At 44.1% G+C, this 25,063-nt stretch overlaps 1 protein-coding gene and 1 long non-coding RNA gene across 2 annotated transcripts in view; one reads left to right on the plus strand and one right to left on the minus strand.

Annotated features, from left to right (window-relative positions):
- The first annotated feature begins 5,514 nt into the window (after positions 1-5,514).
- On the plus strand, positions 5,515-7,942 carry LOC125940781 (uncharacterized). The gene is made up of 3 exons (XR_007463988.1): positions 5,515-5,526; positions 6,829-6,916; positions 7,874-7,942. It is a non-coding gene; the product is annotated as an uncharacterized LOC125940781 (long non-coding RNA).
- Positions 7,943-18,910: 10,968 nt separating this feature from the next.
- LOC119431669 (aminopeptidase NAALADL1-like) overlaps positions 18,911-25,063 on the minus strand; it is a 46,057-nt gene continuing 39,904 nt past the window's right edge. Inside the window, exons 11-12 of the mRNA XM_037699148.2 lie at positions 21,154-21,239; positions 18,911-19,146 (exon numbers count right to left, since the gene is read on the minus strand). Coding sequence (XP_037555076.2) covers positions 18,911-19,146; positions 21,154-21,239 — 322 coding nt within the window. The remainder of the gene's footprint in view (positions 19,147-21,153; positions 21,240-25,063) is intronic.

Raw genomic sequence — 25,063 nt, forward strand, 5'->3', positions numbered from 1 at the left:
ACGAGACGCGAATTTTTGTCAGGTTTTCGATAGGGCTTTAGCGTGATACCACCGCCACCACCGCCGACACTTGTGAGGCTACACAAGCTTGGCTTGAAAGGTATATGAGGGTCTTGGCCGTTGACTGCGAAACATCTAAAGGCGAAATTGGGTAAGCCATTTCCCCTTTCTTTCTCTTGAACTCCGGACAACGCACAAAACCAAGGAATTTTTTTTCCACATCTGTATCTTCGTCGCAAGATGTTTGATGTAAAGATAGGGTGATATCATTTACACCAGTTTTGATTAGTTCTTTCTCACTGCCACTTATAGCCCTTACTCACACAGATCGCCGTGTGAAACGATACGCTACGTGCTTCTTTCCAATCCTTGTGCTGTTGCAGGCTTGATCATTGACGTTGTAATCTGGCGGCAGACTCTGCTCATTTTCACTTTCATTGCATCCAGCGTGACTGTCTCGCTGCTATACGCGCGGTCCTTTACGTAACCCCACAAGAAGTCCAGTGGTGTCATGTCCGGCCACCCTGCAGGCCAGGGTACAGGTCCATGCCGGCCAGTCCACTGTTCAGGAAAAACCTTCTGGAGCCAAACGCGAGACTGTCAAACACTATGCGAGGGAGCACCATCGTCTTGGAACCACATGTGCCGAAGGTACGCAAGGGGAACGCCGTAACAGACGTCGTTGACAGAGCCTCCGAGGATGTTGTTCACATTGCGTTGCGTTGTTAGCGTGGCGTCAAACAAATTGGTCCGATAAATGTTGCCATCTAAAATGCCACACCATACATTAAATGACCATTGGTGTTGCTGTCATGTCTGCACCAGCCAGTAGGGATTCTTATTACTCCAGAAGTGCGCGTTGGGAAGATTAACTTGTGCGTTTATGGGGAAATTTTTGCTTGTCTGTCCACAGCACGCTGGTCAGAAAATCCTGTTCTTGTTACATTTAACGAAAACCCAGTTGGCAAAGTCAACTCTGTTTTGACAATCATGGTCTTCAAGCTTTTAATGTACGCGTACAAGGAATGGGTGCATCTGACCTTTCTTTAAAATTCTCTGGTCCGATGACTTCGAGGTCCCATGTTCAGCACTGGCATCACGCACACTGCCTTAGGGGTTGGCGGCAAAGAGTGCCAAAATACGCTTAACAGCTTCTTTGTCTACATTCCCAGTCCAGCGTCGCTTTCTTATGAAGCTACCAGTCTCTCAAAGGACTTCCCAATTTCGCAGTATCACTAACAGACTAAGGCGCCTCCACAATGACCATATTTGTTACTTGTTGGCTGACTTCGTCTTGTCGCCTGCGCTTCCCCTAAAGCCAAAATCATTTTCGCCTTCTGATCACTCGAGAAGGACATGGCAGTTCCTAAGCAGGTCACCGGCGTGGTGCCGTTTAGATGTCTTATTAAAATGCACGCATCGACAGAACAAGCGAAATCATTTATGAGTCGGCAACACCAGGCGCTGGTCGTGTAGCTCCGCCAAAACGCATTACAACACGCGCCAGCGCAAAGTTTGAGCTTTTCTTACCGAAGGGGGAAAAATAAAGAAAAAATCATCAGGCATTCCACTCTGTGAAGGTGGATGACCAGCGAAGCTGCTTTGCGCACGACACAAATGTGACACAAAATTTTTAACAAAGGTACGAACATATTTATTGTCCTGATCGGTGGTCATCGTGACTTAGGTACGCACAAGCATTCGCGTATCAACTCTGTTATTAAATCTGTCCGCCACGTAAGACAATGAATGGCGCATACCCCGTAAATGCGGCCTCCCCATTACGACGACACAAGAGAAGTGAAATGCTATGCTGGAATGATGAGCGGACATGGAGCCAGCTGTGGAAGAAGTCGACGACAAAAGCGTGAGAAGTGGCACGAGCGTGCTGGCGCGGTAGCGCCGAGGGCTGCTAACGCTTACCCCTTGGTCGCCTTATCAGGCGCACACTACGTCACGCAACATGTCATACATTCACAGAGAGCCATCGTTTTAGACCCAGGTGGCCGTTAAACCGAGCTCCGACGTGAGCGATGATATAGGTTTGCTCTTGTTATTGGCTCTTTCACTATCATGTTTTAGAGAAGAGTATCAGGGGACAGTTCTTCCGCGGCGGCGCCATAATATCGCGGATCCTAGCAATAGACAGCAAGACATTCCAGCCGCTGCTATCCACAAAACGAGCGGAGTGTGCAAAATGATAGTCCTAAGTGAGCCGTCACGGTCTCCCTGGCATTTTTTTTTCTCGGAAAAAACAACGAGGAGAATGAGCACAAAATAAATGCTTCATCTTGAGGTTAGTTGACGCCACCTACAACTTATAATTGACATATTAGCGATTCAAGCAGTAATTAAAGGTTGACCAAATAAAATAAAATAATTTTCGAGATGAAAAAAAAATATTACGCGTAAAAGACAGATAGAGCGGTATGGATCAAATAGCAAACGGGGGTAGATGATTATACGACAAAATGGAGCCGCGCAGGGCAGATCAGAAATGGGTCATTAGAGTTACAGAAGGAGTGCCAAAAGAAGTCGAGGATGGCAAAAACGTTGTCGCAGTTTCACCCGAAAGGCGAAGCATCAATTGCGATAGCAAATTTGGAGAGAGCTATACGGAGTAATGATAGTAGCTTTGTCAGCTGTATAAACTTGGACATGCAGCAGCACCAGCAACACGCAGAACTGTTGTCGACGCCGTCGGCGTTTTGCCCGCGTTCGCACGAAACGCGTGCGGCGTTGGTGACGGTTGCCGCCCTTACAAAAATGAGTTTAGACTGTCTGTAGAATGTCTATAGACTTCTTCTAGACAACTTTGCCTTTCTATAGATTTGTTCTTTTGTTGATAAATAATCTATAGACTGTCTATAGAGAAAAGTTGATAAGATTTTTATTTCTTTTTGTCTACTCACATTCTATAGACAGTCTATAGAAAAAAGTCAATAAGGTGTTTGTTTCTTCTTGTATACTTGCTCTCTATAGACTATCTATAGAAAAAAGTCGATACAGACTCTATTTATTCTTGTTCATTCATTGTCTATAGACTGTCTATAGACAAAAGTTAATAAGATTTTTATTTCTTTTTGTCTACCTCCATTCTATAGTTGGTCTACAGAAAGAAGTCGATAAGATGTCTGTTTATTCTTGTCTACTTCCTCTCTATAGACTATCTATAGCAAAAAGTCGATACAGTTTCTATTTATTCTTACCCATTCATTGTCTATAGACTGTCTATAGACAAAAGTTAATAACATTTTTATTTCATTTTGTCTACTCCCGTTCCATAGTCGGTCTACAGAAAAAAGTCGATAAGATTTTTGCTTATTTTTGTCTACTTCCTCTCTATAGACAACCTATAGAAAAAAAATTCGATACGGTCTCTATTTATTCTTGTCCATTCATTGTCTATAGACTGTCTATATACAAAAATTAATAAGATCTTTATTTCTTTTTGTCTACTGCCATTATATAGTCGGTCTACAGAAAGAAGTCGATATATAAGTTGTTTGTTTCTTATTGTGATCTTCCACTCTATAGACTAAGTATAGACCAAAGTCGATACCGTGTCTATTTATTGTTGTTCATTCTGTGTCTAAGGACTGTCTATAGGCGACAGTCGATAAGGTGTTGATTATTTTGTATACGCCCGGTTTATAGATTTTCTATAGGCGAAAGTTGATAAGGTGTCTACTTCTTTTATCTATTCCCCGTCTATAAATTTAGTCTTGACAAAAGTCGTTAAATTGTATTTTTTGTCTATATTAGCGGTCTATACGCCGTTTATATGCAAATGTTTTCTGTTTGCTATTTCTTTAGCCGATGCCAGTTTATAGAATGTCTACAGAGAAAAGCTATAAAGGTCACCATGGCATCTCTGTCATTGAATTACGCAGTCCTTAATTGTTATTTTACCAGATGATTAGGTGTTTAAGAGTGTGCTAGCTCGCCGAGTTTCATCCAGTATTGCACTGGTTGTTAACATGTAACCTCTGGGCCCGGCACCTATAGTTAGTCGGGAATGCATCCCCAATGATAATTTTTCCTTTCGAACCACACGGAGCGGCATATATACTTCTATGTGATTGAAATTATTTTTAATGGCTTCCTATATCCACCCCCCCCCCCCCCCCGGTGAAGGCTATAGGGTGGGATATCACCAAAGATCATGTTAACTCGAGCGAACAGACCGTATACCGATTGCGGTATGCTGTGAGATGAACTAAAGGACTGGCGATATTGTAAAAGTGTTATTGCTTCAGGTTTACTTGCCGTCTATAAACAAGAGTCGTTAAACTCGGCCCAACCCGTGTACGCTGTAACCAAGCGGAGTTACAGGCGGATAATACGGAGCTACGTTTGATATAAGCCACGGGGATTGAATATACTGCTGACATTTCTTTAAAGCCTTCTTGTAGAGTTTATTATAGGCATGGTGTATATACTTCCGCATTTGTTCACCACATTATATGACCTCCGTAGTCGCTCTCGGCAATCCCAAGACAGTCTTTACAGTTGTTTTTCATAGCATTACTTTTGCGGCGGTAAAATAAAGAAAGCAAAATGCCGATCCAATCATGTAAATAGAGGTTATGAATGCCAGTTTTAGCGAGAAGCGGATTACAAACAGGCATCATGCTAACAGCACAGAGACTTGTAATGTGTACAGCTGACAACGCAGAATTTGCTAGTGTGCGATGAACCGATGTCGTGTATGTGGTGTGCGCCTTATGTGTCGTCTGATTCTCAAATACTCTTTAGGTTCTCCCCATATCTAGGCTGCATCACCAACATCGGGTGGTTTTTCGCAGACTGATATCCCGCGCTATAAATTCATTAAAGCTTCTCGTTCACTTACAATTTGCGCTGATACTCTGAACTCACCCAGTCCTTTCCAGGCGCTATATGCCTGTGCGGCCGAGCATATGCGTATGTCATTAGTGTATTGATTGCTTTGACATATCACCGGAACAGACTGCACTAACATGTGCGCAGCTAGGTATCCCATTTGGCGGTACGTTGAAAGCTATGCTAGAAATGCACTACATTACTCATCGTCGCTGGCCATAATGTTAGCGCCTGACGTGCGTGCTAACGGTTTTTACAAACACTGCGTTCATCCAAGTGTGCACTCCTGCTCCATGCGATAGCCCACAGCGTTTGTAATACAGCGCGCCAAGGCATTTCCTTCTTCCATGGAAAGAACTGAAAAATGGAAGGTTAAAGCAACCGGTTTCGCGCGCATGGAACGCAGAGAGAGAGAGAGAGAGAGAGAGAGCGACAATAAAAAAGAGAAAAGAAACGGGCAAAGGCGCTCAGATTTCTCGGAGCACGTACGCCGTCGCCGGCCGCAGCGCCTGCGCATGCGCAGCGGCAGCAACGGCGGCGCGCCATCTCTCCGCGTCGATTTGAATTCTCAACGGCTGCGCCAGGCAAGTCAACGCTTGTTGCTGCTGGTGAGCTGCCTGCACCTTGGTGTCTGTGTATTCGTCTCGACTTTGTGGCATCACACTTCAGCTACACTGAACGGTAAGTTTTAGCGAAGATGTTTTCCGTTACTAGCTCATGACTAGGTGAGCGTATTTCGTAGCGCGAACCGGCTGCATGTAATGTAGGCGACTCGGGCGTAGTGTCGGTTTGTCGTTTGGTTTGTAAACGCGCTCGGGTTCTCGATTCTACTATAGGGAATGGCAAGCGATCGCTCGCGCTTGTTCATTTCACCGTCATTGTCAACGTCCGTGAAAAAGGAAATACACCATGTTTAACGTGGATACTGAGCAGAAATAAGCGCGGATTGTGTGTGTTAAGCGGCGTACTGTGGGCAGGTCTCGTTTTGTGGCGCTCGATCGGCGGCCATAAACGCTGCGCTGCCTGTCTAATAAAACTCATCTAAAGCGCTTTATGCATATACCTCGAAATTGTGCTAGAGTGACGAATTGTCTAAAAGAGACGTACTATCGCGATGGAAAGAAACGCGAACAGCGGAGCGCGTGGCCGAAGCATAACTGAAGGCATAGTGCGCGCCGTCCAGTCATCACCATGGACATGCGCGCATGTCCGGTTTGATTGCTCTGTGCGATGATGCACCCCCTATACTGCGATATTTTTGTTTCTGTTAGTACAGTTTGCGCTCTCATCATTACTGCGACGTCACCTTTTGTCGTTTTCAAATAAAAGAGAAGTAAAATAGAAAGAAAATATCGCAAGATAGGGGGTGCATCATCGCACAGCGCAATCAAACCGGACATACGCGCATGTGAATGGTGATGACTGGACGGCGCGCACTATACATTCAGTTATGCTTCGGCCACGCGCTCCGCTGTTCGCATTCCTTTCCATCGCGATAGTACAGTTGAATAAATGCTAGCGTACTCAGATGAAAGGCCGTGTTTGTGGGTCATGCATCAGCAAGCCGCATGTGCTGCCGTTTTCGTAAGTCAAAAGCCGGAGTACTTATGGGGCTCCTGGCAACCAGTATAAATATATATAACCGCAAAAGCTTTCAGAGCACGAAACTCGCGATAAGCTCAGTCAATCGCAGCTTCGCAACTTAACCGAAAGAATTGGAGAACAATAAATTAGTGGCTCGGGGAAGCACGCTTTACACGTTTGAAACTGAAGCCATTGGGTTTGAGGAGAGTTTGAAGATTTTCTGTGCTGTGCTCGTGTTGCCATGAATTACGAACTTCGCCAAGCCCTTGTCAGCTTTATTAAACAAATGATTCAACTCAGCTGAATCTAATAGTGCATTTCAAGTGACTGAAGTGTCATTCTTTATAATTACAGTTATGCAAGCATTAAACCACAATATTTTTTATTGCCGCTAAACAGCGGGTGTCATAGACTGCCAGGGAATTTTCATGAAAACAGCCAGGGAAAGCTTGGAAAAACATCAGGGAAATTGAAAATGACAACATAGGTATGCTGTCTTGTTATTTCCATACAATGTTTCCAGAGAATCGCTGTCTTAAACACATTTTTGAAGCATTTAAACTCCCCCCAAAAATTACAAATTGGTATCATTTTCTGAAAAAGAAATGAAAGTGAAGCATGCTGACATGGGGGGGGGGGGGTCATTTCTTACTCAATCTTTTTGCATTGCCTAAGTGTCCTGAACCTCGAAACTCTAGAAAAATATACTTATGTTATAGAGCGCCTTCAATTATTTACTGTGATAGCATTCATTGTAATGACAGTTTCAGTTTTGTTTCCCAGGAGGTGCATATGTGTCGTGCCACAACACAGAAAGTGCTCACGCGGTATTTCTGGTGCTCATGTGGTATACCTAACTTGCAACCGTGTCAGCATGCCCAAAAGATATTATCTATAGGAAACTAAGTGACCATATCAACACAATCAATCCATCTGCCTTCTATTGAAGTTATGGCCAATGATGTATCAGTTAAGAGTATGAGAAAGACATTTAAATGTGTATTAAGGAAAATAAATTACAATCTTTGTCATGATACGTTCAATACTCCAGTCACTCATCTGAGCATATTATTCCGCACGGGTATATTTAATTACCAGCCAAAAATGTAAACAGTCCAACTGTGTAGCCTAGTTTCAGCAATTAATATAGAGATCGTTTGGGTTAATTAAGTACATTAATGTGTCATATGGGCTTGTCATAAAATGTAACATACTGTTGATGGCGCCAGCAGCAATTGTAACAGTTTAATTGTTCATCATACGGTAGAGTGAAACATTATGCGATGGTACTGTTTTGTATTGACAAGCAGCCATTAGGCATAGTTAAACCGTAATAAGGATTGACTTAAGTGGTTTGAGCGAATATATTAAGCTGCTTTATGAACGTACAAAGAATACACATTTGTTATTTTTGCCTCACATTGTTGTATCTACATATTTGCAGCATGCACCTGCAGCACCTTCGGAACGGCTGACACGAAGGTCAAGGCCAGCCAGGCAACCGTGCTTGCCAAGGAGAAGCAGCTTTAAATATGTAAATATTCTCTTTTGATGATAGCATAAGACATGCATTTTAATAAAATAATGTATTATATGGTTCAATAAAAACAGTTAATTCAATATCGGTGCACTTGTTTTCTTTTTTGCACTACATGAGTCTGCAGTTGTGGAATTGCTTGAAATATTTCTTTCTGCTACATATGAGAGTACAGCTGGTTCGGGATCATTAACATGAATGCATAAATGCAGATGGGAAGCAACAGGTGCACATGCATAATATACGTTCAAAATTTTGTTGCCGCCATATGTAAACAAAAATTTTAACTACCTTGTAGATAGATTTCATTCAAGCGAATGCATTGCATGCGACTAAACTTTCTTCAATGTGCAATTACACAAATGCTCATGCAGCTTTACATAATGATTCACGGCTGCATACATTTTAGATTTTTGTCTGCTTCCATCTGCATGCATGCTTTTCTATGTACAGTTCCCTATGTATGTTCCCATATGCATACTGGATACAATAAATTTTATAGACATTTCCAATAAACTGCTTATTAGCAAACCCCAGCAGCGAGTGTTTATGGAATAACATTGCCTGCCGAAACATAGTTAGAAAAATGTGGTGTATTATCTAGTATATATGGTGTCCCAGTAATTTTAGCCAAGCTGGTCAATGAAAATGAAAGGTTAAAAACAACACGGTGCAAGATATATGATCATAAAAAGACCTGAAGGTCAGACCTCTGAATTCAAGGCCGAATGCACGCCATAGGTCTTAAAATCGGATCTTATTGCACCGTCTTTTCTTAAGATTATTTTTCATTGAACAGCTTCAGTAAACTTAAGTTAGCTGGGACACCCTGTAAAATTGTAACGCTGAAGTCTATGGATTAGCTATAGACTGACCTACAGGAACTCTCTGTAGGTAGACTACCACATTCTACAAAAAGTGTAAGGCCATAAGTCCATAGACAGACTATAGACCGGTCTATAGGAATAGTTTATAGTCTATAGACATTTCATAGACTTATGTCTACAAAAGTAAAACTATATAAGCCTATAGACTTTTTGTCTATAGACACTTTGCAAGCATTTGTCTACAAAAGAGAATTTTCATTGATCTATAGACCGTCTATTGTCAGTCTATAGATTCAGACATTGCGTAGACTAGCCTACAATTAGTGTATGGCCATAAGTCCATAGACTGTCTATAGACTGGTCTATAGTAATAGTCTATAGATAGTCTATAGACGTTTGTAGATATTTTATAGACATGTATACAAAAGTAGAACTAATGAGCCTATAGACTTTTGTCTATAGACATTCTGCAGACATTTGTTACAAAAGTGAATTTTCAATCATCTATAGACTGTCTATAGTCAGTCTATAGACTCAGACATTTTGTAGACTGGTCTAGAAAAAGTGTATGGCCATAAGTCCATAGACTGTCTATAGACTGGTCTATAGGAATAGTCTATAGATAATCTATAGACATCTGTCTATAGACTTTTTATAGACTTATTTCTACAAAAGCAGAACTATATAAGCCTATAGACTTTTGTCTATAGACATTCTACAGACATTTGTCTACAAAAGTGAAAATTTATTGATCTATAGACAGTCTATATTCAGTCTATAGACTCAGACATTTTGTAGACCAGTCTACAAATAGTGTATGTCCATAAGTCCATAGACTGTCTGTAGACTAGTCTAAAGAAATGTCTACAAAAAGTCTGTTGACTTCATAGACAGATGTCCTATACACTTTATATAGACTTTCTACAAAATTTTTGTAAGGGCGGAGCCTCTAGGTGCGGCTCAGAGGTTTTCGACGACATCAGAACGGGACACTCGTCGAGCAGCGTCGGAAGTCTTTACCACCTTGTCGCCTCACAACGTTTTATATAAATAGGCACTTAGTGCCGCAACTAAACGTCGCCTCCCTTCCCACCCCCTCACCCCCCCCCCCCCCCACGGCCTTTCGCGCGTCAGAACAAGGGCCGTATTCTGAAACGTTCGCCTAGGCGAAATTTCTTTTTCGCTTCATGCGTGCGCCGATTGGCTGTTTTAGCAAAATTGGATGAGCTGATTGGGTGGTTGAGCCCGACGTCATTCAATTTGCTCAACAGCCAATCGGCGCGCATGCTGATTTCGCCTAGGCGAACGTTTCAGAATACGGCCCCAAGGCGCGTGTGCTCTATATATATGGTGATTGTAGAGGAGGACAGAGAAGCCTACATCTGCAGCCCTTCACGGAGCACGGCGCAGAACGCGCGTTTGTTCTCCGCCGTGGGTTCACTCCCCGTGAAAGCGCGCGTCCCTCGCGCCCTTTCACTCGCACATACAGCGTTCGGCGCGCGGCGACGATTTAACCTCCATTGACGTCATACGGAACCTCACGGCCACGGCGACGACGACGGCGACGCCGACGGCAGAAATCTGCTTTGGAGTGTCCATATAATTGCTATCGCAATAAAATACTAGTTAGAAGTACACATTACGACCGCTAATACCCAGTTGATACGATTTCTCTAGAGCTCTTGATTTTTTATTGCGATAGCAATTATATGGACAACCAAAGCAGATTTCTGTCGTCGGCGTCGCCGTCGTCGTCGCCTTAGCCGTCGCCGTGAGGTTCCGTATGACGTCAATGGAGATGAAATCGTCGCCGCGCGCCGCCGAACGCTGTATGTGCGAGTAGGTGAAAGGGCGCGAGGGACGCGCGCTTTCACGGGGAGTGAACCCACGGCGGAGAACGAACGCGCGTTCTGCGCCGTGATCCCAAATAGGTGCCTCTTTCCTCCTTTACAATCACCATATATGTAGAGCAAACGCGCCTTCTATCGACGCGCGAAAGGCCGTGGGGGGAGGGGGAGGGAAGGGAGACGACGTTTAGCTGCGGCACCAAGTGCCTATTTATATCAGAGGATGCGGCAACAGTCACGAACGCCGCATGCATTTTGTGCGAACGTGGGCAAAACGCCGACGGCGTCGACAACAGTTCTGCGTGTTGCCGGTGCTGCTGCATGTCCAAGTTTATACAGCTGATTAAACTACTATCATTACTCGTATGCTCTCTACAAATTTGCTATAGCAATCGATGCTTCGCCTTTCAGGTGAAACTGCGACTTTTTTTTTATAGCTCGTGGTCCTAGATGGCTGCGGAACTCGTATACTGAAAAAAAAAAATCTTTCACTCACTCACCCTTATCCTTCGCTTTTAAGAGTGGAACGTGATACTATTGAAAGATCCCTGACTGATTCCTACGCTTGCCGACAATGCAGCTTAAGCGACTGTAATGGTTAGCGGAAACACTGGCGACGAACGCTATGCACGAAGGGACGCTTTCTGGTAGAAACGCGGCCTCTTGCGTGGCTCGATCCCGGAGATTGTACACAACCCCGCCAAAAAAATTACGTCATTTTCGGGTTTCCGTTTTTGTTTCGCACTTTTAATATTTCAGTCTGAGAAGATTTAGTATAAAAGGCATGCACAGTAGATGTTTTGTTTCTTGACTTTGTTTGTGAATTGTCATTCTCAAAATTCCTTTGTCCAGAATGTAAGACAAGGTACGAGCAACATTAGCCATAGAATGGTGTGGCAATATAACCCGCACGTCATACAAGAAGGCGTGACATACACATATACCTAAATATATTCGGTGGGCCTGTGTAGTTGGGGATGATTTTCTCGGGCGCGAATGGCGACGCCGACGCCGGATTTTCTGCGACACGGGACTCTTAACGCTAAGGTGTTAAACTCTTATATGGTGTGTTTCGTTCTAAACTACGTAGCCTAAAAATGTTTATACTTCGCCCACTACATGCAAGCGCGTAGTAAAAAAAAAGTACAAGTTTTCCCCGACAGGCCAAGCATTGAGCGATACCAAATACGCAGATTTGAAAAGAAAGATAAATCATTTTATAGGCTGTATTAACTGCTGCAAACATTAGCTCCCTAACTAAATTAGCAAACACGTTGTCACGCGCGCACCAGTAAACACCAACGCATCTCACTCGATGGCCGCCGACACGAGCCATCAGAACACTGGTGTCAAGAAGAACGGTGCAGCCGCGAGCGAATTCACTTTTGTGCTGCTTCCCGCTTAAACCCAACTAGGTGCGTGAGAACCCATCGCACACGAAGCCATAAGTTATACCCTGCCGACTAGCCTTCGAACCCAGCAATGATTGCCTTCATATAGGACGTGCACGGCCGCCGCCGCTGGAGTGGATGAGGAAAGGTGCACCAACCTGCCCCACTTCCAAGCGCGCGCACAGCTCCCGCTCCCTCACTTGTGCGTGTGAGGACAAGGTGGAGAAACGAGGTCGTATGCACCTCGTTTGCAAAATTATCTGTGGTCTCTGATCTGCCAGCGCGTTAACGAAGTAATAGAACCAATGTACTTTTCTGGATTCATCAAAACAAGTTTGGTAAATGCAAAATGGGGCTGGTTTACCGGATGCCCTCCATTGCGGCAAAGTATATGGGGGCAGTCCGGCAGATGCGTAAACGATCGACTTAGGGAACACAACACATCGGCAAAATCAACAAGTTACCCGGACTGATGGGCTCGACCACCGCTCCTTACAGTATGTTCAGTCAAATAAAGTATATTATATATATATATATATATATATATATATATATATATATATTGTAAGGAAGAAGAAGTGCCGGTTAGCCAGGTGCATCTCCGGTGTATGAAATACGACGAAGAAGTGCCGGTCAGTCAGGCGCATCACCAGCGCTTTTACGCACGGGGGTTGTCCTGACTGCTCGCAGGGTTCTGACTGCCGCACGAGTTCGACCTCTCAATCCTGTCGATAAACACCTGACAATATACATATATATATACATGATACATATGACATATATACATATGATATATATATATACATATATATATATATATATATATAATATATATATATATATATTCATCTAGCCGAGCACTGTAGCACTTGCACAAACGGTGGGTGTAAGCCACGATTTACTGACGCGCATATTATTTTCGACACAAACATCACATAACTCGATGAAATAGTCGAGGCCTACCATATTAGAAAAAAAGGGCAGTGATTGCACCAGTCAGACAATCATTACACGGCATGATATAGAATATGCGTATCTGGACGGACAACTATTGCGATAGACTTTTGATGGGTTACAGTATCGGCGCTCCTGTCATGAATGTCACATCATGCTTTGTTGCGCATGCGCGAAAATACTGCAACATCTTTTTAAATGTTCTTCTGTCCAATAAAAAAATCAATGAGAGTGCAACCGCTATCCTGCCTCCTTCCTTTCTGTGGCAGTGTCTTCGGTGCGCTTCAATCTAAGCCAAACATGAGCGCGTTTAAAATCTTTGATGTCAGGGAGATGTGGTACGGTAGCTGCGAGCCATATCTTCGTGGCTCACAGCTACCGTGACACCTTACTATGAATATGAGAGGTAGAGAAATCTGCCCACTCAGCCTAATACTTGTCTTTATCGTCACTTTAAAACATACTGGCCATGACTCCTAAGCGAGTACCCACGGACGTCGGGACACTTAAAAGGTACAAAGTGGAACGTAGGAGATCACGCTTTGAGCCGTGCGAGAGTGCTCGTCAAGATCCGCGGGACTACTTTGAGAAGCAAGCTAAACAGGAGGCATGCAGAGTTTGCTGGGAAGCTCACTCCTTGGGACGAAACGTGAACTCGACCGAGGGTATGCCCGCGTAGAAGCTGAAGGCTGCGTGGTCTCCGACGCCATGGATAAGCGGGATGCTACGGGGCGAATGAATGGGACTATAGCGAGTGCAAGGATGCTTTGACAATAACACAACACTTGATCTCGCCTCACAGGCCGTAGATTTGCAGATAGAAAAGGTACCCAAAGCATGTGAGCGTGAACAAAGCTAAATTTCGGGCGAGCTCCAGCTCACGTTCGTACGAAAGGCACTCTCACATCGCACAGAGAAGAAAGCTGTGCATTTATGCTTCTTCCTTCCATAAACCATGCATGACATTCAATTGAATTTCAGCGAAAATCTATGAACGAAAAAAAATTTCATAAAAATTGAACAGCGACCTCGAGGGTTCCCACTACGCGGTACATGTTGTTCATCCTTGTTGTTTTGGTTTGCTTTGCCTAGCGGGAACGTGCACTGCCTTTTTTTGCCTTTGCCAAAATCTGGCTGTAGATTTAATTCAATAAATCACTAGTTTATAATTATCCATCATTGTTCATGTTTCTTTCCCCTTGTCATGTAACGCTGCTTCCCAGTCAAGAACACTTATACACGCCTTGATTGGTGGAAAACTGTCTTAGAGCAAGCAATGCAATCATGTACATGTTAGTATGTTCCGGTACGGGAAGGTAAATAGTACTGGTGTATGCATAGGTGGTATAGTATAATATAGTATGGTATAGTTCTGCACAGCATTTATCGCCTTTGATTAGACTACCACTACGGCCAACTCCTACCGAGTTGATACAGTTTTCTGAGGCGAAAGATATAATGTGTAGTTCCCTACTTCTAGAGCGCAAAGTACGAAAACTGAAAGAAACACAGAAATGGTGTGTTTAGTCCTTGCACTTTGCTCTGTAGGAATAATGAACGAATACGAACTCGCCAAATGCACCGTTCGCTATAAAGTTCTACAAATTAGGATGTGTTAGCTGTAGTGGAGCGGACACGAGACTACGGCACGAATAAGGCTTACCGGGGCCTCTTTTCCCTTCGGCTTTTTCCCATGCGTTCAGGAGCTTGATGCTGCCATTCGGGACCTGCTCAGATAACCGGCGTTTCTTTAGATATTTTCATATATCGTACTTAGAATGAATGATTATTCAAGTTAGGTGAAAAAATGTCACGTCAGTCATCCAATGAGTCTAGCGTCACGTTGTGCTATGTACGGTCACATTACGTAGTTATTTTCCTGATATGTGCATGACACGCATGTGACTTAGGGAAAGGCCATCGCTGGGTTTCACGAGGAAAAACGAAAAATGATGTAAAGTGCTTGGTTTATTTCAACAAAATAAAGCTAGGATAGGTATTTACTTCGGGGGCTTCGATGTACTGCTATAGTACTTGCTGGACCACTGTTCATCACTTTAATCCTCCATCTTCTTGCGAACTTCTGTCTTGTTTTAGATTATGACAAGCATGTAAGGTTTAATCTGATCGATTCGCACTAAGCTGCGGTTTGCGCCTGTACAGTTCGATACTTGATATCAGGAGGATGAAATAGAGCTAAGTCTTCCGTATTTGATCGTCGCTGTGTTTCGTTTGCTCATCGGGTGGTGTAAAGCATCATGAACAACAAGAAAAGCCTTGATTATGCTCGTTTTGCGATTAACGTCTAGAAATGGCTCCTCTATAGAAGCGAACTGTCCAAGTTGTGTTGATAGCTGTAACCATCATGAGAAAGCGCGAACTGTGAAGACACAAGGCAACTGTTACCGCGCTCGATCCTTTTTGGGAGCTGCGCACAACCGGAGAGCTAATTTCAGTGCATAGTGTAAACAACGCGCTGTTTTCAAAACACCTCGTGGCTCAAAATGGAGGACTATCCGTGGCTCGAACTTTTCAATGGAGCCAGTTGGGAGACTGTGTTCTGTTCTCCGTAGAATTAGGAGAGGAAGTGTGCTCAACTTGCTACATACAAAAAATACATCGCTTGCAGTTTTCGAGGAATTTTCAACATAAACATCAACGACTGATATAACGTTCCCGAACGCTCTTTAGTCTTCCTGTGTTAACTATGCTACGCTGGATATCATGAATATTCGTACTGTCTCGCTTTTGTGGAGAGCGCCCTGGTCCACGGATCTGCAAAATGTTTAGCGTAACAGAATGGGCGCTTTGCATTTTGTCATTTGGTGGCTTAACAATCAAAAGGCCCGACCACCTTCTTTTTTTATTTCCTTGCAATTAACGTATTGTATTGGAAACACGAGGCCTGTATGCACTGTCCAGACCAGTGCGCATAAACCACTATGCACCCTGGCGAGCTATCACTGAAAGTAATTACCTGCTCGGCTGCCTTGTAGACCACGTCCCGCAATGTGGGTGATGCGTGAACTGCGAATCGCGGTCCTGCGAGAAAAGCACAAACACTGTGAGAAAAAGAAGAGAGAATAGCCGAGATACGCATGGATATACAAGCACAATGAAGATTACTGCTGCGCGGATTGAAGAGAACGTAGTACACTCGTAGACTGAAGAATTAGCTTGAGGAATTCAGACATACGAATGCATTTTGCACTTGGTTACACGTCATTACGTACAAGGCCTTTAAAGTCAATTTAACAGCAATTAGAAAAATAAGCGATGCTATCTACCCGAATGCTGCTCGTACTGGTGGATTATGTACTTTGGCGGGAAAAGGTTTCGCTTACAAGTAGAGTCGCCAAGTACATAATAACAAACGTTTTGCTAACTTTTCAGTTTAGCATTTGTGGTATAGCTTTAGCACGTGAAACAATCAGACTCGAGGACAACCCCATGTACTTAGTCACGTCTCAATTGTTTTTATTCCGATATATTGGTAATGACATGTGACCTTCAGTATGCTAACTTCGCATTGAGAGGTAGCAGCTTCGGCAGAAACATGAACAAATATAGAAGCGAACTTTATTTAGCTCGTCCGCAGCGTGTTTGAGATCAACATTGCTGTGACATATTAGCGCAACGGCAAGTTGAGTTCCTTCAAATTCCAACTCTTTTCATTTTGTTTTTCAAAAATAGAGAGAGTCAGTGAAAAAGCAACATTTTCGTGATTTCCAAACGTACCGGACACGCAGCTGTCCACACTCACGTAGCCGATGGCGCCGGAATCGAGCAGGACAATGTTTTCCTGAAGAAGACAGTGAGAAAAACAAGTCATGATACTAGTGTTTACATTGGTTGGACATAGAAATATCGACAGGAAAAACGTGTCCACTGATAGCATTCGTGAAGTGTCCTATCGATAGTTTGCTGTGCTGGCAAGAGGCAGAACGGTTTGCATTGTCTCTACGGTGGCACTACAGGCGCGTACACCTTCTCTCTAAAAGGGATATTGAAAGAAAGTTCTAAATTTATTATGTAGGGTAAATATTATAGCTTCGGAAGCAAGTAATTTACAGAGTTAGTATTGAGGGTGCTGATACCTATAGGAAGTATTTACAGTTTGGATAAATAAATTTGGGGTTCCTACGGAAACGATTGGCTATGGTGCCAAGACAGCAATATCCTACGATGGCGCAGCAATGAGTAGACAGAGTGGCCCCTAAAGCCACTGAAATTGGACTGAAGAATCAGTACAGTAGTACACAGCACAAAACAGCGCGAACTACACGATGGAGAGAAAAAGAAACAGATAGGACTATCGTTACTTTTTTTTCATAAGTAATAACATTCCTTCATTCATGTAAGCAGCTCATCCTTCCCCCGCAGTGCATGCATTTCAAATTGACGAAATCACAGTTATAAAATTGGTCCACATTGTCGGACTATGTCGTTTTCTATTTCTAGCTGCCACGCACGTCAAACGAGTGCAATCACCCCCATCCCGCCACACCCCCCACCATAATTTGGAACTATCCTAGAAGACCTGTTCTAGAATGCCCTAGCTAACAAGGTATAGCAAAGAATAATCGTTGTTGTAATTTGCGTTGTATTTGTGGACGTTTGTGCATCGAAGAGTATTTGTTTTCTGCTCTCGTGCTAATAATATATCCGGAACTTCCTAGGTGATAACACATTATGAAATAAATATTAATAAATAAATAAATAAATAAATAATAAATAAAAATCTCGCCCAATTCGCAATTTTACAAAAGCAATATTCTGCAAGCACATGACTGGCATGGGCTACTATGAGGTGTTAACAGAGCCATGTGCTCTGGTCGAAACAAAAGACTTTCCGTTCCGTCGATGCAGAGGTATCTTAAAGGCTAAAGACCATAATACGAAAAGGTGCAAGTACGTAGTTTAACGAAGTGTCAGTGGGCTACATGCATCGCCAGGATTTATAGCGAGGCCGGTGCCTGTCGTTTGCAAGGTACGCATGTCGCTATTGTCCGGTTGTTTGTCTCTTTCCTTGCCTTGTTTCTAAGCAAACCATTTTACAATTGGTGAAGGTAAAATGAAAGAAACGCCAATAGTTCAACCACGACGAACACTAAGCTTGCAAACATAATCCAGTGGGCAAATTAGAGATTGCAATGCCTCCCTCAGTTTTCTTCGCCTTCTAACGTTGCACATACATACCGTTCACCTCTATATGCGTTACCATCGGAAACCCAAAACGGTTGCGCCGCGATTGTGCCGCTGTGTGACCTCCTTTTGGTTTTCCCAACTATTGAGCCACAGAAATACAACACTCTGCATCTATGTCCACAGTAAACGAGAATGAAAACAGTATAGGTTCGAGATTAGATAGCATTCCGCTGACGTTAATGCTAATACCGTAGAATTGGTGGAGATCATTAAAGATCTATAAGACTGCGAGATACCCGCCGGAGTGGCGTAGTGGTCATGGCATTTCGCTGCTACGCTGAGGGCACGGATCAAATCCGGCTACAGTGACCACATTTTGGATGGGGGAGAAATGCAAATAGCGCCCGCGTACGGTAAGAAAATCCCAGGAAAATAAAATTAACCAGAATTCTCTGCTACGAGTGCCTCATAATCAGACGTGGCTCTGGTATCTAAAATCCCAAATTTAATCCTCATGAGAACGAGAATACGTGTGTTGAGGGAAGGAACGGCAGTCAAAGGTGACAGAGGGTTACTTGGAGTGATGACGCTTGTAATTATGCAGTTGCATGGCGGGCTACATTGATCCAAAGACCGGCGTAATTGAACATCTCTTGAAGGATACGAGGCACTTGTCCTGCTCCGGACTCTTGAAATACTGGAAACTTTATGGAGAGAACTTGAGAAGTGGCACAGCTCGGTGGATGCGCCTTTTCTTTGCAGCCACTCTAGCGAAAACTAAGCCTCCCGCTCCCTCCTCATTGCACCCACCTCGACCCACTCGCTGGATCCGGCGAATGCCATCTGCCCCGCTGCCCACGAGGCCAATACGATGGTCCGGCGAGGAGCCCAGCCACGTTTTATCAGGGTGCCTAGGGCGCGACCCAGCTCCAGCAGCGCGGCCGTAGCCGATGACGGTTCGATGGCTCCGTAACCCCAGGAATCATGGTGTGCACCCGTGATGACGAAGCGATCTGCGCGAGGAAAGTTCTTGAGAAACTGCTAGAACGCTTGGGACAGGTACTTTAGGAGCTATTAGATTGCAGTGCACTTCAGAGTGACCGGTAGAAGTGCCTAAACAGGCACTAAAACGCAATGCCAGACTAGGGTAGCCTTACATAAAAAACACTACTTATACTCACTTGAAGGAAAAAAAAGACAGCTGATTATTAGCTGATAAATTGGTCATAAGTCGCCTTTCTTTGAATTTCTTGGCGTGCAGTCAGTGCCGATACGTGAGTGCTGCGTCGCAGTCCTCAAAGTACTTCTTCGCGTATACGTCTTAATGGCGCAGCAAGAGGTCCTGAAATTTTCTAGGTTGAGTATTAGGTTCATTTGGTGTAGAGTATACGCTTTGCAAGTCCGTAAGCCTGCGCGTAGGCTCTGTAGCTAAGGCTTTCTGCTGCAAAGCGTTCCTAGTGCAAGGTGACTCTTTTTATTTAAGACTCAGCTTTTTTTTATTGAAACTCAACGAACTACCATCATACTTTAATGCCGCTTAGCACGCAGGAATATCACCCTGCAAGGGAACTCCAATCTGGCCTCATCACATTGTCCACAACATCGTGCTCCTCTTCTTTTTTCCCCTGAACGTTCGTCATACTCCTGCTCATTTAAGCACGACAACGGAATCCAGAATGTCTCACTAAGTTATGTTTCATTGCCTATAAGTGCCGCTTTTGTACTTTAAAGAGGTTCTGAACAACCCCTGCAGCTTTTGACCTCAGTCAGTAAACTTGAACTCTCAGTTAGTTAACTTCAAGGAACCCAAGGAAATAGTTCTCTAAACTGAAAATTCGCTAAGCTGAATATTCACTAAATATTGAACCGCATTGGGCACAGCAGACATCTAGTCAAAAGTGTGAAATGCAATTTATGAAATTATGGTTTATAGAGCATAACAGTTACGTTGCTGCCTGAACCATTTTGAAAAAAAATCTAATTTTCATTTTCACTGGTGCTCATAAAGCGGAAGAAGTAACAAAGCTGTCCAAAGAGTCTATGTTTTTGTGCACTTCCGCTGACACAGCTTGTGCTGAGACACGAAGTCTCACAGCTTTCCTAGGCATTCTACAGCCTTGGATAGAGTAACAGGATTTGAATCTTTTTCTTCGGAATTTTCAGGTCTGATATTTCAGAGCGCAAAACTTCGTTGAGCTGATTTCAAAATTTATCCCGGTCCAATGATCAAGTTCGTTCAACAGAAATATTTTCTATTAGCAAATTCGTTTAACTGAAAAATTTTTGTATAGAAAAACGCCGGGCATCGTCTAAAAGCTCGTTATTCTGAAATACTCGTTAAACTGACGTTCATACAACTGAGAGTTTACTGTCTTGCGCGGCACGAGGGGTTCACAAGCGGATCATTAGTTGCAATAGTCCTATATGAAACAGGGAACAGTAATTTTCTATAACTCGCATAAACAATCGCTTCAAAAGTAATTGTTGCATATAAAATGCATATAGCTGATTTTCGGGCTTCGGCCGAGAGGGCTATCTACACGCCAAGATTTTGCTCTCTAAAAAAACTTTCAAAGGAACATTTTGAAAATCTAATTAGCTTTAATTAGCCCTATACATGGTCTACGTATATAATAACACAGACTCTGAAACACACCATGACTTACTTGAGGAGTCGTGCCAGCTCCTACTAGTATCTGTTTTTCACACAATATGTGCAGATAAAGGCATATATTCCTGCGACCTAAGCGATACCGCTTGTGGGTTAGTGTATTTATGTAACTAGCAAGCCCTACCCCACACACACGCACACACACACGATAATACACCATACACACCATATTTATAGCTTATTAAAAAAAGGAACACTACAGCAGTGCCCATCTGCATGACTTTTCTGAAATGCCGTCGACTGGCAATTGCCAACGAGAAAAATGTGACATGGCGCTGACTGCGGGTCATGTGCGCATTGTACCGTGGATTACAATCTTCAGAAATGTGTAACCAAGGAATTGACTCACCTGGTTCTCCGCTTCCTTTGACGATTCCAAGCACGCTTTTCACAAGTCGCGTCACCCTGTTGCTGCTCACAGACATTTCAACTTTCCTGCAGAAGAAAACCGAAGGGAAATAACGAAGACACCAGCTGAAATTGATTATTGGATGACTCAAAAATTGAAGTTGATTGTATTTCACGTTGAAGTCATTGACGTTTTATGACTTTTTGATTCCCCCAACTCAGTTACTGATCGTAAAAGCCTGAGAGCGGCAAGAAATACACATTCTGTAAAAGCATTGCCAACCTCCGCACTTGAAGATTTTTGAAGTGTATTAACTGCATGATACTTCCACCATGCTCAGAAAGCACTAGCGACGGAAATATACCACCAGTATCAATGATCGTGACTTGCGCTTTTTTTTGGCTTCTGTAACTAAACCATCTTCTGGTCAGTGTTACTAAAAAAATAAAAGCTCCTGGCTTCACCACATTAAGTGTGTCGAAACCCTGTCACCTTCCTCTGTGGTACATCGTTGAACGCAGACCTGAAAATTGTATCGGGCCTGAGCAGCGCACCCATGACGTCACGAGCACAAGGGCAGTGCCAAAGGACAGACGTGATCATTGGCAGGAACCGCAGGAATGGACACAATTGTTTTCGCACTTTAAGATTCCAAATCTAATTTTTAAATTGCAGGAACTATTCCTACTGCCAATTATCCTTATTTTTATTAGCAATAACAATATCCTTATTAGCAATTACACAATTGCTAAACTCTATCGTAAATTGCAAACTGTGAACGAGCAATTACGTCGTCCTTGTCTTCTTTAGCGTTGAAATTTGGTTGACCATCTCTTACTTTTTTTGACAAAAGGCCAGTTGGGCTGATCCCGCGGGTAGTGCAGTCTATGGGGCAATGTGATTTTCCACTATATTGTCTTAATTATGGCCATTTCGGTAATTTTAAATACTCCGCGACTAATCTTCGCTTCCTGCGGGCACCGGCGAAGCCACCTTCCAGACACCATTGCTTCACGCGAGCCCTGCCTAGTTCAAGTGAACTCGCTCTATTTCGAAATTCTGCGGTACAGCGGCTTTGCCTCAAGATCTTTATATCTACGGCAGTGCACCATTTACAGGGATATAGTGTAACGTGGTTACTTATCCATCGTATTTATTTTTTTAACGATGACAGTCTTTTTTGGGCTACCTAAACGCGAAAAACTTTGTCACTCGATTAAACCGCCAGGCCGAAACCAAGCACGAGGAGAGGAGGTGCAGAGAGAGAAAGAGAGACAGACAGAGAATGAGAGTAATAAATAAATAAAATAAGCCATCTTGGTGAGGCGGGATTCAAACCCGGGTACCCACGGCCTGAAGGCGAGCGTCGTAGCCACTAGGTTATCACCCACGCTTGTACAACAATCATTTATGGGAAACATATCATTGCGTGTACCAACGATTGTAACAGAACTTGCTATGGGCGAGAGAAAGAGAAAATGAGAGCGTGAGAGAGAGAGAGAGAGAGACAGGAAGAGAAACACAGATATAGAGAAAGAGAGAGACAAAAATAAAGAGAGAGGGAAAGGCTGGATTTGAACCCGGGTACTCATGGTCCGAAGGCGAGTGTTATAACCACTACGTTATACACCCCACGCATGCAGAGCTCCGCTGTTTTATCAGATTTCACAAGCGTGGAACTAGCTTAATTTTAAAGACGATAGTCTTTCTTGGGCTACCTAATACGAACAACTTTGTCTGTCGGTCACTCGATTCAACCGCCCGACCAAAACCGATTCAACTGCCCGCCCAAAACCGATTCAACCGCCCAGTCAAAACCGATTCAACCGCACGGCCAAAACGGTTTCAACCGCACGGCCAAAACCAATTCAACTGCCCAGCCAAAACCAAGCGAGCTACTAGCATTGGCGGCCCGGGGTCATACACGTCAACATCGTGCAGCTCAAAGGAAACCTCAGGCCTATTTGAGGCAAAATTTATGTACATAACCGTGATCCGCAGTGTTCATTTACTAAAGAATACACAGTGCACTGGTTTTAACATTAGTAAATGAAAACTCAACGGGCTAGAAATGGTGTCGAAGAGACACTACGCGTAAAAAACAAGCCGACTGAAGCCGTGGCTCTATAGCCGGCTTTAAGCCAACAGTAATAAAGGGTTCCAACAGATGACGCGAGAGCAGGGTGCACGCGGATAATTTGAATTGAATTCAGCAAAACCTCCATTGCATCCATTATGGGAGGAGTGACAGGAGATGGGAAGAGCGTGAGGGGTCGGAGAAGAGGGGGTGTTACGTATCAGGGGTGGCAGAAGACAATCGTCATTTCACGTAATTTGCAGCGAAGCAAGCATATATGCCAATTTTTAAATTTATTTTAATTTAACCCTCAGGGTCATTTGGCATTAGAGAGATTAGACGCTAATTACGCCAGTACCATTAATTTTGGGGACTAAGTGTTGCTGCGTGTGGGCGCCGGCGAAGCCACCTTCCAGACCCCATTGCCTCAAGCGAGCCTTGCTTAGCTCAAGAGAACTCGCTTCATTGTCTAAAGTGTCTCGTACGGCGGCTTTGCCTCAACGTCACTCTTTCTACAGCGGTGCACGCTTTACAGGCATATAGTGCAAGTGTTTAATTTTTGACCATATTGACGCTATTTACCACCGTATCGATAATGTTTCCTTCGCTGGGCTAATCTCGCTACGTGTGGGCAACGGCGAAGCCACCTTCCAGACACTATGGCGTAACGGGAGCCTTGCTTAGCTCAAGCGAACTCGCTTCAATTTCTAAATGCGTTTCGTACAGCGGCTTTGCCTCAGCATCACTCTGCCTACGGCGGTGCACGCTTTACAAGGATATAATACAATGTGTTAATTTTTTTTTGCGATAGCATTTATATGGACACTTCAAACCGTATTTCTGCCGTCGGCGTCGCCGTCGCCATGAGGTTCCGTATAATGTCCAAGGCGATAAAATCGTCGCCGCGTGCGGTATGCGCGAGTGAAAGCGCGCGGGAGACACACGCTATCACGAGAGGAGCGAATGCATGCGGAAAGCACACGCGACCATCGCGCGAAATGGCCGTGGGGGTATGGGAGGGAGGGAGGCGGTGTGACGCTGTGCAGGCGGCACCAAATGCTTATCTTGTAACGCGCGCAGGGGAACTGCCACTCAATCTCCCACGCGATAGCAGAGAGCCAGAAGGCAGCGGCGGGGAGGGAGGGGGGGGGGGGGGAGCGCAACTTCTACTCTTCCAACAACTCCGCTTGTACTTTGCCCCGCTGTGGCAGTCGCCCGCACAGTCTCTCTATTCTCTCTCTCCACACGGCTGTGACCTTTGTATGCGCCGTGCATTCGCGCGCTCAGTATTCCGTTTGAGCGATAGACCGCACTGATCTTCGCCCGCCTGCGGCGGGCAGCGCTTGCTGCCAGCGTTTTGACAGTCGTTGCCTGCGGTTATTCAGTGTGATCTATTCATGTTTGCTTGTGCGCGCTGACACCCACACTTGTTAATTCAGCTAGTAAGCGAATGTGCCCAGTTATGCAGCCGATAAAACTACTATACCTACTCCGAATATCTCTCTACTAATTGCTATCGCAATTGATGCTCCGCTTTTCGGCCGAAGCTGCGACATTTTTTGACCTTACTGACGCTATTTACGCCCGTACCGATAATGTTTCTTTCGCTGGGACTAATTCTCGCTACGTGTGGGCAATGGCGAAGCCACCTTCCAGACACCATGGCCTAACGGGAGCCTTGCTTAGGTTCAAGCGAACTCGCGTCATTTCCAAATGCGTTTCGTGCAGCGGCTTTGCCTCAACATCACTCTGCCTACGGCGGTGCAGGCTTTACAGGGATATAGTGCAATGTGTTTAATTTTTGACCATATTGACGCTATTTACGCCAGGTAC

Source organism: Dermacentor silvarum, chromosome 10 (genome assembly GCF_013339745.2).
Source record: "Dermacentor silvarum isolate Dsil-2018 chromosome 10, BIME_Dsil_1.4, whole genome shotgun sequence".
In the NCBI taxonomy this organism is placed as follows: domain Eukaryota; kingdom Metazoa; phylum Arthropoda; class Arachnida; order Ixodida; family Ixodidae; genus Dermacentor; species Dermacentor silvarum.